Genomic DNA, 15,084 nt, shown 5'->3' with positions numbered 1-15,084 from the left:
GAAAGGAATTTCATGATCAGTTTGTCTGAATTGTGATATTTGTTTGTTTAAATCGGAGCCTGCTTGAGGCATGGCATACGCCCCGAGGGTCTCATAAAACGAGCCAGGGAGAAAGAGTCAGGGTCTCATAAAACGAGCGACAGAGAAAGAACATCAGGGATGGAAAACAATGATTTTCCCCTGGTGATTCAGAGCATGCCAAGCTAGGGCCACGCTTTGACTCTGCCCCATCTCCACGCGCTGTGTGCAGTCTTTAATTACCTGTCCCAACCCTGGATGGATGGTGTGCAACGAAAAACCAGCTGGTCAGCATTTATTATCTCTCCTCGCTAATGAGTGCCCCCCTGCCTTGCTTACTATGTAACGCCTCTTAAACACAGAAAAGTGAATGCAATATTCGCCCCTCCAATTCACTCGCAGTGCTAACTGCAGGCAGACTCAGGAGACACATTTTCCCAGTCTCATACTTCATTCCTTGCTTTATTCACTGCGTACCTTTCAACCGGCTGAATGAATAAGGACCTTGCAGGAAAGGCAGTCAGAGCTTGTACAATAACGGACTCTGAGAGATTTTATCCACAGAAAGGAAGACTAATGAAGTTGGGCAGGTAATCCTGCCTTTGTCTTTTTCTGGTTTTTCAGCACTATGCTTTCCATCTTGAATATTTTTTCCAGAGCAATTTGATAGCTGCACACGTTAACATTTCCTAGCACAACCTCACCTATCATAGGCAACTAGGGACAGACGTCAATGGGAGTAGGAAAGGCCTCCAAGCTTGTAACGTACAGGGCCGTAATATATCCGTGATGAGCTAGGTGGCTGAGTCATGCTCGCCTTCCCATTAAAAAGCAGCAGAGGGCCGAATGAGCGAAGGAACAGTTCCAAATTCCACATACCTTGGCCTCCGGGTGAAGGCTCTCTAATGGAGAGGTAGGCACTGCATACAAAGGAGCCGAGACCTTAAATGAACACTGTCCTGGGAAGAAACAGGAATGAGAACAGCATAAAGTGAGACCCTCTGTAGACAAATCATGACCTAACTCCTAACACTGAGCTACCGATGTCACCCCCTCTTCCCCCAGACCCAGCTTTCTACAGATTCTATATGAAGTGCATTTTGTCAAAAGGAGGTAAGTTATAGTCAGGGGTGCATAAGCAAAGACCAAAAAGTGCCAGGGAGTAAGACGTGGTTACAAGGGCTGTGGAAGTTAATGTTGTACCTTGCAGCAGAGGTAGAAGGTCCACCACAGCTTGGCCAAGGGGCACGGTCTTCTCCTTCTGTCTCTTCTCCCTTTGCAACACTTCTATCACTGTGACTAGAGAGATAAAAAGAGAAGAGCTGGCAGAGTTTCTCAGACAGCTTCAGACCAGCAGTTCAGGGGCTGCAAAGGGTCTGTGTCAGCTCTGGCACACGCTCCTACTTCATCTCCCAAGGCTGACAAGAACAGCGAAGCCAAGGAGCACAGGCCAACATGAAAGGGGATTCTTCCAGCTGGCAGAGACGGGAACAGAAGCGCTGAGACCCTCCCACCGCTGCTGCTGAAGTGCTATTCTTGAACGAGTGACTCCTGCGGCAGGCAGGCAGAGCGGAGCAGCTGACAGCACCCACCTCCAAGGAGGGAGATTCAGCGGCAGGTACTTACAGAGCACAGGGTTTTGCGCAATGTCATCCAAGGAGTTGGGCCCATCGGGGCTGCACTCAAAGCTGGTCACGAAATTATAGTTTGCTGTCCCGTTTGGCAAGACATCAGTCTTGGAGGAGTCTCCCAAGATCGCTCCGTTGTACTCCACACGCACCAAAGTAACTGACACGTCGCTTTTGATAGTTTTCTGTCAAACAAACAGCACATTAAGCAGTTGGCTCTGCAGCAACAGGCCCAGGATCAAAGTTGCCCCTGGCAGGCAGCTCAGTTCAGCGCCCAGGACAGGGTTCACTGGTGGGGATCTTTGGCTGTTCCGCTACAGGAATGGGGAAGAAGAGCAGAGCTTGGCTGGGCTGAGACCTCACCCTTCCCTGTCTTTAGGAGGGAAATTTCCTGCTCCACCATGCTGTGATGCCCCAAGGATTATCAAGACCTGCTGCTGGAAGGGCAGGGGAGATGGAGAGGTCCAGGCTTCACCCCAGGAAAGGCGATGAAAGACACATCTAAAATCCAAATCCAAAAATACCCCATTGATATTTTTATGCTTCCAGGAAGCTTGAGACTTTTGTCGTCTCCTAAGTAGCTCCTGAGCTACACGGCTGAGCTCACAGGACACTTGTGTATATCGCGTGGCTGCAGAATACCCTGAAATCAAAGAAGGGCCCCAGCAAGCTGTTTGGGGAGCTCTGCAATTTGTTGTTAACACCACCTTCACACGACTTGTTTTAAGCAGAGATGAGGAGATTCGAATTTTAAAATATCGCCGCAGAGGGGCTTAAACACGGGTAAACAGGGATGGTGAGAGCACAGCACATCGCAGCGGGGATCCGCGTGCCCAGGCAGCCCCGGCCAAGCGGGCAGCACCGGGCACCTCCACAGCAGTGCAAGAAGTGCTGAGACAGGCAGTTACCGAAGAGCCTCCCTATAGGAGAAACACGGTTTACTCCTCTGTGCAGGGAAGGGCGGCTGCCGCCCTGAACACGAGGACCGTTGTACCCAAACCCAGCTTGTCTTGAGTCCTGAGCCACAGGGATGCCTAACCTCCACGGGCCTCTCCCTCAGCTCCCTCTCTCCAAGTCGCTGGGGTAATTAGTTCCATATTGGCTCTTGCACAAAAAGAGATTTCAGTCACTTGGTTTTAATTTTCAGTCCTTCTGACTGTCTCCTTGAGCATGTATTCTATGAACAGCTAAACAGAAGAATCCAATTAACCTTTCTCTGTACCATTAATTATCCTAGACTCCTCTCTCATCCTTCTCTGCATTAGCTCTAATTAAGCAGATTCCACACTTCTTATAGCTGGAATTTTTTTCATGTTGTTGTTCCTATTATTGCACTTTTGTAACCCTCCCTCCTTTTGCCATAGCCTTTTCGAAGATGGAGCAATCAGAACCGCAAAGCAACATTCCGGATGCAATCAGTCCACCGGTCTATTATTTTCAGCAGTGTTTTCCTTCCTCTTACCTTCTACTTCTCACCTAAGATGCTGTTTGCTGAATCTATCCGTGTGAGAGGTACTCAAATACTACACTGTAAAAACCTCAAAAAAACCCCAGGCAGGAGCTTTTGGTTTGTTTTTTTTGTCTGCTGCTAGAGCAGAAGCAGGGATTTGCATTTTTCTGCTTGCAGCAGTGGCTGAGCTTCTCCTCCGCATTCCCTCCTAAATGCCAGTTCCTCTAGAAGACTTTAAGGACAGCTGGGTGTATCACGCAGCACATGGAAATCACGGTAGTCATGGTTTGATCAGAACCAGCTCATAATCTTGCCCTGTAACTGCACTGGAGCCACTGCCTTTTTAAAACTAGAGCCACCCTATTGGTTTAAATACAATTTAAACAGCTGTATCTGGGATGAAAATCTGACTTTATATGCAAGGTGAGATCTTTTTAGAGGTATTTGTCTCACTGATACACATTTTCACTGTGTTTTGCTTAAAAAAGCTGCCATTTACATACAGTTAGGTGGAGAGATACATTTCAACACAGCATCTCTGGACTGCTGCTGAGGAGGTGTGTTCCCCAATCTACGTGAATCAGAAGCCTTTACTCCGTGCAAACAAGCCCTCGGCAGGGAGGAGGAAGCCACAGCGTGGCATCGCTGAATCTCCGATATTCTCACCGCTCCTTCCTATAGCCTTATCACCTCACACCTGGCCTCGAATGGGATCACAGCACGCAGAATCGCTCTGGCCTCATTTATTAAACCAGTAGAGACATTTTCAGAAGAACTTTACCAGGTCCTGCGCCTTTAGTACTGTGATCTGTACTGGTGTTGCTGGTGTCGGTTGTGACTCGCTGGGAAGAGCTGCGGCAGCGGGCAAGGCAGAGGACTCCTTTCTGTCAGACAGCCCCGCAGGGACCTCCATGGCTCTGCAGGAAAAAGAATGAGGAAAGAAACATGAAACTGCTCTATTCCTCTCCCAGAAACGTCTGCAGGACACAGCAGCCGTGTTTGCTAGCATTATTCAGGGCTTGGCTGTCAAAACACCATTGAAAGCACAGGGCTTTGTCAGTGACGAATCTCTCATGAGGAGCAAGGGGAGGACAGGGAGAAATGTAATGCAAAAATTATCCGGCTCTGTAAATTTAACCCAGCTGCAGCTCTCAGCTCCTCCGTGCACATGGGAAGGGCTCAGTGTGACGGGCTGCTCTCGGCAGGGCTCTCCCCAGCGCAGGCTACAGCCCTGGGCTCTCTTCTGCTTCTTGTTTCACTTAAACGAGAGCCTGTGGGGCCCAAGGCCTGCGGCTGCCAGCCCATCCCCACGCGGCTCCCACACGCGCCCAGGGGACGTGGCTCCATCCCACACCACAGGTTTGTCTGCGGAGCCTCTGCCCCGGCGGGCATGCAATCCCTCTGGAGACATGGCTGGGCCGAGGACACCCCGCAGCCTCACGCTCCCCCAGCTCCAGCTACCCCAGCCCAGGGCATGGGGTACCGGCGTTTGCCCAGAGGCTGGCAGCCCCCTCAGCGCTGCCTGCTGCCGTGACCGACGGGCCCGGGGGCCCCTCACGCCTCGGGGTACGGCCTGCAGCCCCTCACCGCACCGGCCCCAGGAGGCGGCCGGGGGCGCGGGGCGGCGGCGGGGCGCGAACCCGCGGACCTACCTGCCTGAGGGTGAGAGGGCCTGCGTCGCGTAACCACGGCGACGCGGCTGCTCCCGCGCCGCCCTCAAGCCTCGCGAGATCCCAGCTCTGTACCACGTGTCGGGGGGCGTGTCCGTGAAGCTGCTGCCGCCGCCATGATGGGTGTGGGCAGCCCTTAGCAGGCCCCTGTGGGGTGCCCCGTGGGGCGGGGGTCCCCCCAACCTCACCCGTATCAGCTGTAGGGGGGGGTGCTGCAGGGAGCACCATGTCCTCCCAACAGCCTGGGGTGCCCCTGGGGAGCCCAGCTGCTGCTGCCCCAGCCCCACTCCTGGCTCCCAGCCCCTCCTAGCAGCGGCTGTGGTGCCCACCCAGCCGCTCACTCACACCCCACTGAGGGCCCTGAGGGAGAAGTGGGTCCCCGCGTGTTGGGCTAGGGTAGGGGGTCCCGTGGCAGCGGGCTGGCAGGCCCCATGGGGACACAGGGGACACAGGGGAGAGGTCCCAGGGGCTTGGGCAGCCACCCCAGCTGCCCCCAGGGGTGCAGTGCGGGGGCAGCTCCAGGGCAGAAGGGGTTTTGAGGGACCCCAGTGCCACCACCGGCAGCTTTCGGGGCGGGTGCCGGACCCCCGGAGCGGGTTGGCCCGTTCCCTGGGAGGGGATGACCAGAATAGCTCCGCTATCCAATTCCTGCTGGAGGGGCCGCAGCCGCTCTTCTCCACCGCTATCTTCTCGGGGCTGACATTTGAGCCCAGCCCTCCCTCGCTGGCAGCGGGACGTGTGCCGGGGCCGCCCGGCATCACCCGGCTCCTCCGTCCTCCCCGCCGGCGCGGCCGGGGACGAGCAGCGGGATGGCGGGCGGGAGGCGGCGCGGGGCGGTGGGCGGCGTGGGGGACCCCGGCAGCACCCGCGGGCCCACGAACCGGCCCCCTCGCCTGCACCCCTCTCTCTCGCAGCTGCCATGGCCCAGCGAAACACAGGCGCTGCCCCCAAAACCGGCCACCCCAAGAAGCCCACGGAGGAGCCAGCAGCGAGGGCACCCGACGTGGACTCGCTGGGCTTCCAGGCCATGGACCGCAACGTGCCGGGACTGTCCCACGTCATCCTCCAGAAGCTCAACATGAAGAGCTACGAGGACTACAAGTGAGTGAGCACCCATGGGTGCTGCCACGGGTGCATGTTTCCCCCCCCTGCCCCAGCCAGAGCATCCCATGTGTCCCCCTGCAGCTGGAGCATCTCCCCGGCTCATCCCACTCTCCCGGCTCAGCCTGCATGCGGGGTGCTCTGACGGGGCTCCTGGGTGCACCCCTCCACCAGCCCATTCTCCGGCTCCCCATCCCCACCCAGCCCAGGCCAGGATACTCTTGGCTGGAGCTAAAAATCCTGGCAGCCTTGGAGGGCGGACGTCAGCCCCGCCATGACGGCAAAGCAGCACGGGCTGGATCCTGCTCACCTCCCCCCGGCACGTCTGCAGGTCTGCCATGGATGGGAGGAAGAGCGGCAGCGATTTCGGCATCCGGACTTACTTCGACATGTTCCAGAAGATGGAGGACACCTTCAAGTTTTGCGCCGAGTGTAAGAAGCTCCCCGATGCCCTCCCCGACCCCAAAAGCCTCCGGCGATGCAAGAGGTATGGGAGGGGAGGAGGTGGTCTGATGGCATGGGGCTGGATCTGTCCCCTCGTTTCCAATCCGGTAGCCGGGGTGAAGCTGGGGGTGTCTGGCCCCGACGCCCCACCTCCAGCCACAGAGCACCCCCAAAACAGCGACGCAGCCCTGAGGGGGGGTGGCAGGGAGCCAGGCTTGGCAGGCTGGATCCTGGGCCCCCCCCGTCCCCCGCGGCTGGGCACGCTGCCTCTCTCCCCAGGTGCCAGAACGTGTACTACTGCGGCATGGCGTGCCAGCGTGCCAACTGGCCGCTGCACAAGAAGTTCTGCAAGAAGCTGAAGCTGGTGGCCCTGGATCGGCTGGTGGAGTGGCTCGTCTTCACAGGTGGGACAGGGGACGCTGCTCCCACCCTGGGTGTCCCACCCCTAGCCTGCCTGACACCCCCCCCTCCAGGCTGCACAGGTCCCGTGGAGGGATGTGGGGTCCCTCCTCCTGGCTCCAGCACCCATGGCTGGGTCCAGCACCCCCGCAGCTCGGGTGGGACAGGCAGCCTGGGCTGTGGGGCCACCACTGCGACCTCCAACGCTTCTCCTTACCTCCCCAGGAGACATCCCCTTCCCCACGGAGACCTGGACAAAACCCGCCCGGGATGTGGAGGGCTGGGAGGACTGGTTTTCCATGCAGGAGCGGCTGGAGGAGAAGCTGGGTGCCATCCTGGCCGGGCGGTACATGACCCTCCTGTGGGCTAATGCCGGGAAGCCCCGGCCGGAGGACGGGGAGCTGCGTGAATCCGTCCGGCGGCTGGTCACCGACTTCCACTCGCGGCCGCTCACCATCGGCTTGGGGCTGCGGCTTTTCGGCATCGACCCCCTCGCCAAGGCCCTCACCGTGCATGTGGTGGGGGCGTCCCACGTCGAGACCCTCAACAGCCGGCTGACAGACTACGACGAGCTGACGCGGATGTTCCCGGGACACCGGGGCATGGAGGTGGTGATGGTGGGGGTGGACGTGGTCGATGGACCCATCATGAGACCACCCCTGGCCACGCCGGCGCCCCGGGGAAGGGTCTATCTCAGCAGCTACAAGGGGCTCTACCACGACTTCTGGGAAAGCCATGTGGAGACCAAGCTGGCTGCCCGCCCCGACCTGGTGGTGGGCTTTCACCCGGGTGAGTGCCTGCACCGCGGAGGGGCCCGGACCCTCGCCACCCCGCTGCCTGGAGAGGGATGTCCCCGACAGGGTGCAGGGCAGACCCTGAGCACCCTGGCAGCACCTGGGGCTGAGCCTGCTGGTGGCTTGGGACATGCCCAGGGCTTTCCACCAAGCTGCAATGGGCAGCCGGAGCAGCCAGGGTGACCCCGTGGGGCTTGGCTGCCTCGTCCCTCCCCAGGCGCTCAGCGCCCTGCCTGTGTCACCCACCTGCCCGTCAGCGGGTGCCAGCAGCACCCAAAGGGGTCCCTGCCTTCAGGTCTCGGTGCGGTGGCTCAGCCCAGGACCCAGAGCCAGGGGTGCTCCCCATGCGGGTGGGGAGATGGGACCTACCTTGCTGCCAAACCCTATTGCCAGCGTCACCGCGCACCCTGGAGGTCTCCGGCACGGAGCGGGTGCTGTTAGGGCCAGCTTTCCCCTGGGGCCAGGGTGGGATGGGAGGGAGGTGGGACCCTCACTGCCGTGTCCCCGCAGGTTTCCATGCCTGCCCGGACCTGCTGGCGGGCTGGCTGCCCACCCTGCTGCTGCTGCGGGACTACCGCCTGCCCGTCCTCTTCACCGTCTACAGGTGAGCACAGCTCCGCTGCCCCCGGCGTGCCGGCACAGCCAGCCGGTAACGGGGCCTGTCCTCTTTCGGCAGCGAGCAGGAGCTGAAGTCCTCCCTGCAGATCCTGGTGGAGCTTGAGACGCACATCATGAGCTATGCCGCCAACCCCTTTGCCTCGCTCCGGCCCGAGCAGGTCTACTCCAGCCCCAACAAGGCGCCTGTCTACTGCAGCTCCTACTACATCGCCCTCCTGGGGCCGGCGACATCGGCTGTGCCGGGTGCCGAGGAGCTGGAAGACGGTGATGGCTGGCAGGGAGGGGAGCCCAGTGCTGCCGGTGCGGCTGGGGGCATCACCCCAGGGCTGGGCTGAGCCTGTGCAGTCAGCGCCGTCCTGCCTGCCCTGCCCGCCCGACCCCCAGCCCCTCGCTGCCCCGCCACACGACCCCGTCTCCCCGTCCTGGAATCGGCGATCCAGCCATCCTTCGCCGCACACATCCAGTCCCAGGGGACGCAGCACCCCGGCACAGGCATGGCACCCCTCTATAGTGCCAAATAAACCACCACCGGCAGCCGGCAGCCGTGTCTCGAGCTTTATTTCCAAAAAGGCCTTTGTTTTCCCAAAGAAAATGGAGGGCTGAGCCTGCCCCAACCCGCCTCGGGCGGCCACAGCCTCTGGAGAGACGGCAAAGGGGACCCCGACTGCGGGACCTGCCGTGCACGGGGCCGTGCGGCCCCCGGGCTCCCACGGGGAGCCCCAGCCCAGCACCCGGCTGTCACTGTCACTGTCACACGCGCTGTGCCCCTGTGCCGGTGCCTACCCTCCAGGGTGATGCTCCAGCATCGCTCGCCAAGCCCCGCAGCTGCTCAGCCCGGCACCGGCGCCCAGCCCGGCCGCGGCACACGGGCACCGGCTGCCACAGCCCCACTGCTCGGCAGCTTCGGCAGCTCCTGAGGAAACCAGGGTGGGCGGCGCTGAGCAAACCGGCCCCTGCAGCATCGCCAGACACTGCCGGGGACCCACGCTGGCCTGGCATCCCCTCCCTGCGCAGCCAGCGGGTCCGGCACAGCCACGGTGGCAACGTCCCACGTGGGCACCCGCAATGGCTTGGGGAGGCCAGTACCCCCCTGGAGTTCCCTGCGCCCCAACAGTGGGTCCCTCCCCAGGGTCAGCGCCTGTCGGAGGGGCCGTGGTGGGCGGCGGGGCTGGCACGGTCCGGCCAGGGAGGTGGCACGGCACGGCACTGCCGGCATCACTCGGCGCCAGCGCGTTCCCGCAGTGTGGGCAGCGTCAGGGTCTCTGGCGCTGACTTCTTGCGCGGGCGAGTCTTGGGGGGAGCAAGGAAATCGGGGGCCTCGTCGCTGAGGGGGGTGGAGGGGGTGCTGGCGGGGGCCGAGTGCGTGGTCGTGGGCTGCCCCACCTCGCTGACCGAGATGGTGGGTGCCACCAGGCCGATGAGCTCGTTGGTGGCCTCCTGCGTCTCCCGCTCGTAGCGCCGCACCTCCTCCATTGTCATCCCTGCCGAGCACAGCCAGGCTTGGGGCCGCTCGGCACGGCCGCATCCTGCACCCCATCATCCCGGGGCAGCCTGCGCCCCGTGCACCGGCTCCCCATCGAGCTGGGTGCCGGGAAGGGGACAGGGGCTGGGGACAGGGGGACGGGCAGGGAGGGGGATGCTGGGCAGTGCAGCCAGCCCCCTGCTCCGGTACCAGCCCAGCCAGCAGCGGGGAAGGGACGGACAGACAGCGCAGGCAGCGCAGGCAGGGGACGCGCGGGAACGACAGCCGGGCGGGGGGGGACCCTCCGCCACGGGGTGCGGGGGGCTCGGCGTGGACCGTGCACAAGCCCCCCTGCCTGCACCCGCCTGCAGGCAGCGTGGCGGGGTCTGGGCTCTCCGTCCCCTGCAGGCAGCGTGCGGCAGGGCTGCCCGCGCGACAGGGGTTAGGGGTGCTGGCTCCCCAGCTTTTGGTTTGTGGCCACTTGCATCTGAGTCTCGAAGGCCCGGACCTCTTCCAGGGACATGTCTGGAAGGCAGAGAGTCGCTCACCGGGACGGCCCCCTGCCCGCTGCCGGCACCCGCTGCCAGCACGCGCTGCCGGCCATCACCAAACCCGGGGCTCCCGTCCTCGTGTCCGTATGCGGCAGCCGCCTGCAGCGTGTCTCCCTGCCAGACCGGGGGTGCAGGCAGCACAGGCAGGGATGCTGGGGCTCCTCTCCCTGTCCCCCGCTTCAGCCAAGCCTTCCCCAGGCGTGCGCGGGAGCGGGCAGCGTGCGGGGGTGCAGGCAGGCGTGAGGGCAGGGGGAGCGGAGCAGAGCAGGCAGTGCAGGCAGCAGGTTGCAGAGGAGCCGGAGGAAGAGCGGGAGCTGCCCGTGGGGTTAGTGGCATCGGCGGTTAAACCCACAGCCCCCTCCCACCCTGCGGGTCCGGGGCCACCCCCGGGGACCGTGTCCCCCCCTCACCGGCAACGCCGGGGCGGCCCCACGGACTCACCGCACCACTCGTCCACCCAAGCGAAAGCCTGCCGGTGCCCGATCAGCAGGATGTCCCGGATCACCTGCGAGGCACGGCGGGGGTCAGCACCCTGTCACTGTCCCCCCCCAATGTCCTCCCACCCCCCCCCCCCGACCTCGGCCCCCCCTCACCTTGTGCACAAACTGCTCCACCCGCGTCTGCAGCCCCCACACCTCGAACTTGACGCTCACCAGCTTGTAGGAGCACATGATGGGCTTGGTGTGCTGGCGCCAGCCCTCCCGCAGCGGCCCCCGGCCCGTCTTGGCTGAGCTGAAGAAACGGGGGTCCTGGGGGACAGAGTGGGGCCGTGAGCCCCCCCCCCCCCCCGCCTCAGGGATGGGGACAAGAGGGTGACCCCGGGGAGCTCCCCCCGTCCCCACCCGTGCTACCTCCAGGCTGCGGTAGTAACGCTCGGGGATCTCGTCGAAGGCGATGTCCAGGAAGGAGACCTCGTGGTCGCCCAGGATTTTATCGCTGCGGAAGATCTGGGGAGGGGAGGGAGGGTGAGATGCACCAGGCACACGCGCGCGCGCGTGTGTGTGTGTGTGTCCCCGCGATGAGTTTGCCAGGTCTCAGCTGCGGCGCCGACTCACGTTCTCGCTGTCCCCGCAGTTGTCCTCGTACTTGGTCTCGATGTAGATGGAGAACTTGGGCAGGAAGGAGCACTGCAGGGAGTGGCTGTCAGCTGGGTCCGAGGGATGCCCGTCCCAAGGGACACCCGCTCCCAAGGATGCTCACCCCCGAAGGACACCCATCCCCAAGGACGCCCATCCCCAAGGACGCCCATCCCCGAGGACGCCCATCCCCGAGGGATGCCCATCCCCGAGGGATGCCCAGCCCCAAAGATGCTGACCCCAAGGGACACCCACCCCTGGGGGACACCCACCCCAGTGCCCCCTCCCCAGCCGTGCCAGGTCCCCCCATGCCACCTCCTTACCGTGTACTCTGCAGGGACACCATGGCACGTCAGCATCGTGGGGTGGCATCGCCGGGTGGCATCACGGGGGAGAGAGGGAGTGGTGAGACCGGGGCAGCAGCCATGGCCGGGCTCTCCCAGCACCCTACTGCCGCTGCCGGAGAGGGACAGGGTGCCCGGCGGTGCCCAGGCGCCCATCCCCGTCCCCTGCCCCGGGCTCACCGGTGATGGTGTAGGGGTAGTAGTTCCAGGCCTTCTCTGTGATGTAGAAGATGCGGGGGGTCACCGCCCGCGCCCAGCTCGGCAGTTTGCTGCAGGGGACCGTGGCGTTGGGGGGTCGGCTCAGGGCAGGATACGGCCGGCGGGCACAGCCCTGCCCAGTGCCACCCGGCCCTGCTCTGCCGAACACAGCCCCGCATGGCACGGCCCCGGCTCTGGGACCCCCATCCCCTCCCCAGGGACCCCACCTGCTCCCCAGGACCCTCACCTCCACCCCAGCACCCTGCCATGCACCCTCACCTCTATCCCAGAATCCCCCCAGGGCCCCTCACCTGCACCCATCACCCCCCAGGGATGCCTGCCACCTCCTCAGGGCCCTCACCTCCACCCCAGGGACTCTGCCAGGGACCCCTGCCACCTCCCCAGGACCCTCATCTGCACCCCAGCACCCCCCCCAGGGACCCCTGCCACCTCCCCAGGACCCTCATCTGCACCCCAGCACCCCCCCCAGGGACCCCTGCCACCTCCCCAGGACCATCATCTGCATCCCAGGAGCTCCTGCCAACTCCCCAGGACCCTCACCTCCATCCCAGCACCCCCCGCCACCTCCCCAGGACCCTCATCTGCACCCCAGGACCATCACCTGCACCCCAGGACCCCCCCCCCAGGGACCCGTGCCACCTCCCCAGAACCCTCACCTCTACCCCAGTGCCCCAATCCTCTCCCCAGGACCCCCACCCCTCCCCAGAGACCCCCACCCCCTTGCTGGACCCCTTCCCCAGGACCCTCTCCACCTCCCCAGGGCGAGGACCCCAGGGTGCCCCCACTGCCCCCAGGCACCCCTACCCACCCTGCCCAGCACCCCGTGGCTGCCCACGCTCCCAGGGCAGGATCAGGCCCCCAGGGGAGCCAGGAGGTGGGTTTTGATTAATTTGCAGGCGTTATAAATACCATCCCCGAGAGGGGAATCGTGAGCGCCGCGGCTAAAAATAGCCCGTCTCACGCCAGCGACTCCCCGGCAGGGGAGCAGCCGATGCCCATGCCGCAGCCGGCGGCGGGGACACGGGGACAGCAGTGCTGGGTGCCAGCAGCTGCCCAACGGGCACCCGGGGCTGCGCGCGGGGACATGGGGACACCCCCAGGGACGGGCTGAGCAGCAGCCTGGGCATCCCCGCCGAGCCCCGCGCCGCAGCCGAGGCACCCACCGGTAGCCGGAGATGGGTGCCCACCGGGAGAGGGGTGCAGCCCCGGAGGGGGGTGCACTCCTGCAAGGTGGGTGCATGCCCTGAAGATGGGTGCACCTCAGGAGATGGGTGCGGCCCCCAGAGAGGGGTGCACCCCTAGGAAGATGGGTGCACCCTGGGAGGTAGCCCCTGAAGATGGGCGCACCCTGGGTGATGAGTTCACCCTGGGAGACGGGTGCAGCCCCTGAAGATGGGTGCATGCCTGGGAGATGGGTGCACCCCAGGAGATGGGTGCAGCCCCCCAAGATAAGTGCACCTCAGGAGATGGGTACACCCTGAGAGATAAGGGCAGCCCTCAAAGTTGGGTGCAGCCCCCAAAGATGGGTGCACTCCAGGACTTGGGTGCACCCCTGGGAGACAGGGGCAGCCCCTGAAGATGGATGCACCCCTGGGAGACGGGTGCAGCCACACTGCAGGGTGTCAAGGACCCAGAAAGGATGTTCCCCGGGAATTCTGGAGGGAGGGATGGGGCCACCCTGATGCCTGCCCATGCCCCCCACCGCAGTGTTGCCCCACGGAGCCAGGGTGCCGGGACCCCCTCCCCACCCAGCACCCCTTGCCGGAGCCGCAGCCTCACCTGGAGAGGTGGACGCGCTTCTCGGTGAACTGGCCGGTGCCGTGGACGGGGTCCTCGTGGGGCTCGTTCTTCACCACCTCCACGCCCTCGCCCTTCTCGCTCTCCTGGTGACTGTGCTTGCTGATGGTGTAGAGCTGCCCCACGCGGTACTGCAACCACAGCGCCCGCCCTCAGCGCTGCCATCCCCTGCCCCGGCACCCTCCCGGCTGAGCCGGCTGCCGGCACAGTGCTGGCATGGGCTCCTCTTTGCCGGGCTAACGGGTTTCCAGCTGCACCACTGAGCGGGGAAACTGAGGCACAGAGCAAAGGGGTGACAGACCCCGAGCTGTGCAGCGGGCAGGGGTCTCCCGGGGCACCCTGTTTCAACCCCCCTGCCCCTGGGCTGCTCCAGCACCCGGGCGAGGGCCGGATCCTGCCCTCCCTGCTCTTCCCCGGTGTCCGAGTGCCTTGCAGAGTGCCTGGAAGCTTTCTGCTCAGCAAGCTACCTGGGAACCAGGGAAAACTATATGTATATATAGAGCGAGAGATATGTATATGGAGATATATATATGTGTGTGTGTATTTGATGATGCAGCCGCGCAATAAGTGTTTTATTGTTCTGCTGAAGATCCCATCCATCACCCTAACCGCCAGCGTGATCTTATCGCCCCTCTCCGCCTCATTGAAAACCTTCCCCAGGTGCAAACACAAAACCGGTGCCCGGGGAGGGCTCGTGCTGCCCGGCGCGGGCACTGCCGCCGCGGCTCCCCGCTCCCTGAAACGGCCCCGTCGGCACCAGGCGCTCACGAGTGACCTTTGGCCGGGGATGCCGCCGGCTATCGCCGCGGTTTGCTGATGGGGATTCAGGGTCCCTGCCGGAGCAGGGATTGAGCCTGTGCTCCCCATCAGAGCAGCCGCCCCCAGCGCTGCGGTGCCACGGGCACCCAAAGCCCCGGTGCGCTTCGACCCCGGTGCTGCCATCGGGCTCCGTGCCCCAAGGTCACTGTGCCCAGGGATGGGACGTCTCCCCTGCCTGCACCCCAAAACACGGCTCAGCACTCGCACGGAGCATCTCGAGCCCAACAGCCGTGGCCAAAGCACACCTTGGTGGCTCAGCCAAGGCAGATGGTCCCTGCCACGAGCCGTGCCACAAGGGGACGGCAAAGGGGGCCACCGTGTCCCCCAGCCCTCTCCAGGCAGGGACCCGATCCCCTGGCACCCCACTGCTATGGCTATGGGACCCCTACCCACAGCCCCCTCCATCGGTGGGTCCCTGCAGCCAAGCTGTCCCTGGCACCCATGGCCAGGGTCTTGGGGCTCCCCCCACCTCTGCACCCCTCTTCTCAACTGACACCTCCCTTTCCTGCCCGGCCCCAGGGGCACAGGCAGCCCCGGCCCCCCGCCGCCCCCCACTCACCTCCTCGGTGGTGAGCGGCATGCAGATGCGGTACTCCTTGATGAGCATGGTGGCGCGGGCAGGGCAGGCAGGGCAGGCAGGGCAGGCAGGGCAGGCAGGGCAGGCAGGGCGGGGGTCAGGCGGAGGCGCTGGCAC

General features: G+C 63.5%; 2 protein-coding genes across 3 annotated transcripts; one reads left to right on the top strand and one right to left on the bottom strand.

Moving 5' to 3' along the window:
- The first annotated feature begins 5,575 nt into the window (after positions 1–5,575).
- Positions 5,576–8,658, top strand: MSS51 (MSS51 mitochondrial translational activator). The gene is given in 7 exon segments (XM_050906080.1): positions 5,576–5,594; positions 5,597–5,867; positions 6,199–6,354; positions 6,591–6,715; positions 6,936–7,499; positions 8,015–8,108; positions 8,181–8,658. Coding segments are annotated over 7 exon segments (1,506 nt in total). The 3' UTR covers positions 8,458–8,658.
- Positions 8,659–8,826: 168 nt separating this feature from the next.
- Positions 8,827–15,070, bottom strand: LOC127022475 (cytoplasmic phosphatidylinositol transfer protein 1-like). Of its 2 annotated transcripts, none has more exons than XM_050906090.1 (9): positions 14,950–15,070; positions 13,554–13,702; positions 11,736–11,824; positions 11,535–11,542; positions 11,191–11,262; positions 10,987–11,082; positions 10,729–10,884; positions 10,577–10,640; positions 8,827–9,603 (listed from the first exon to the last, which is right to left on the bottom strand). In XM_050906090.1, exons 1-9 carry the CDS (start codon positions 14,995–14,997, stop codon positions 9,338–9,340), a joined length of 948 nt encoding a protein of 315 aa, XP_050762047.1. In that variant the 5' UTR covers positions 14,998–15,070; the 3' UTR covers positions 8,827–9,337. The 2 variants fall into 2 exon arrangements, with proteins under 2 accessions (XP_050762047.1, XP_050762048.1); XM_050906091.1 differs by having other exon boundaries at positions 9,541–10,109.
- Positions 15,071–15,084: the final 14 nt, after the last annotated feature.

The sequence above is a fragment of the Gymnogyps californianus genome, chromosome 15 (genome assembly GCF_018139145.2).
Source record: "Gymnogyps californianus isolate 813 chromosome 15, ASM1813914v2, whole genome shotgun sequence".
Classification (NCBI taxonomy): Eukaryota; Metazoa; Chordata; class Aves; order Accipitriformes; family Cathartidae; genus Gymnogyps; species Gymnogyps californianus.
This window is presented reverse-complemented; position numbering and strand designations above follow the sequence as displayed.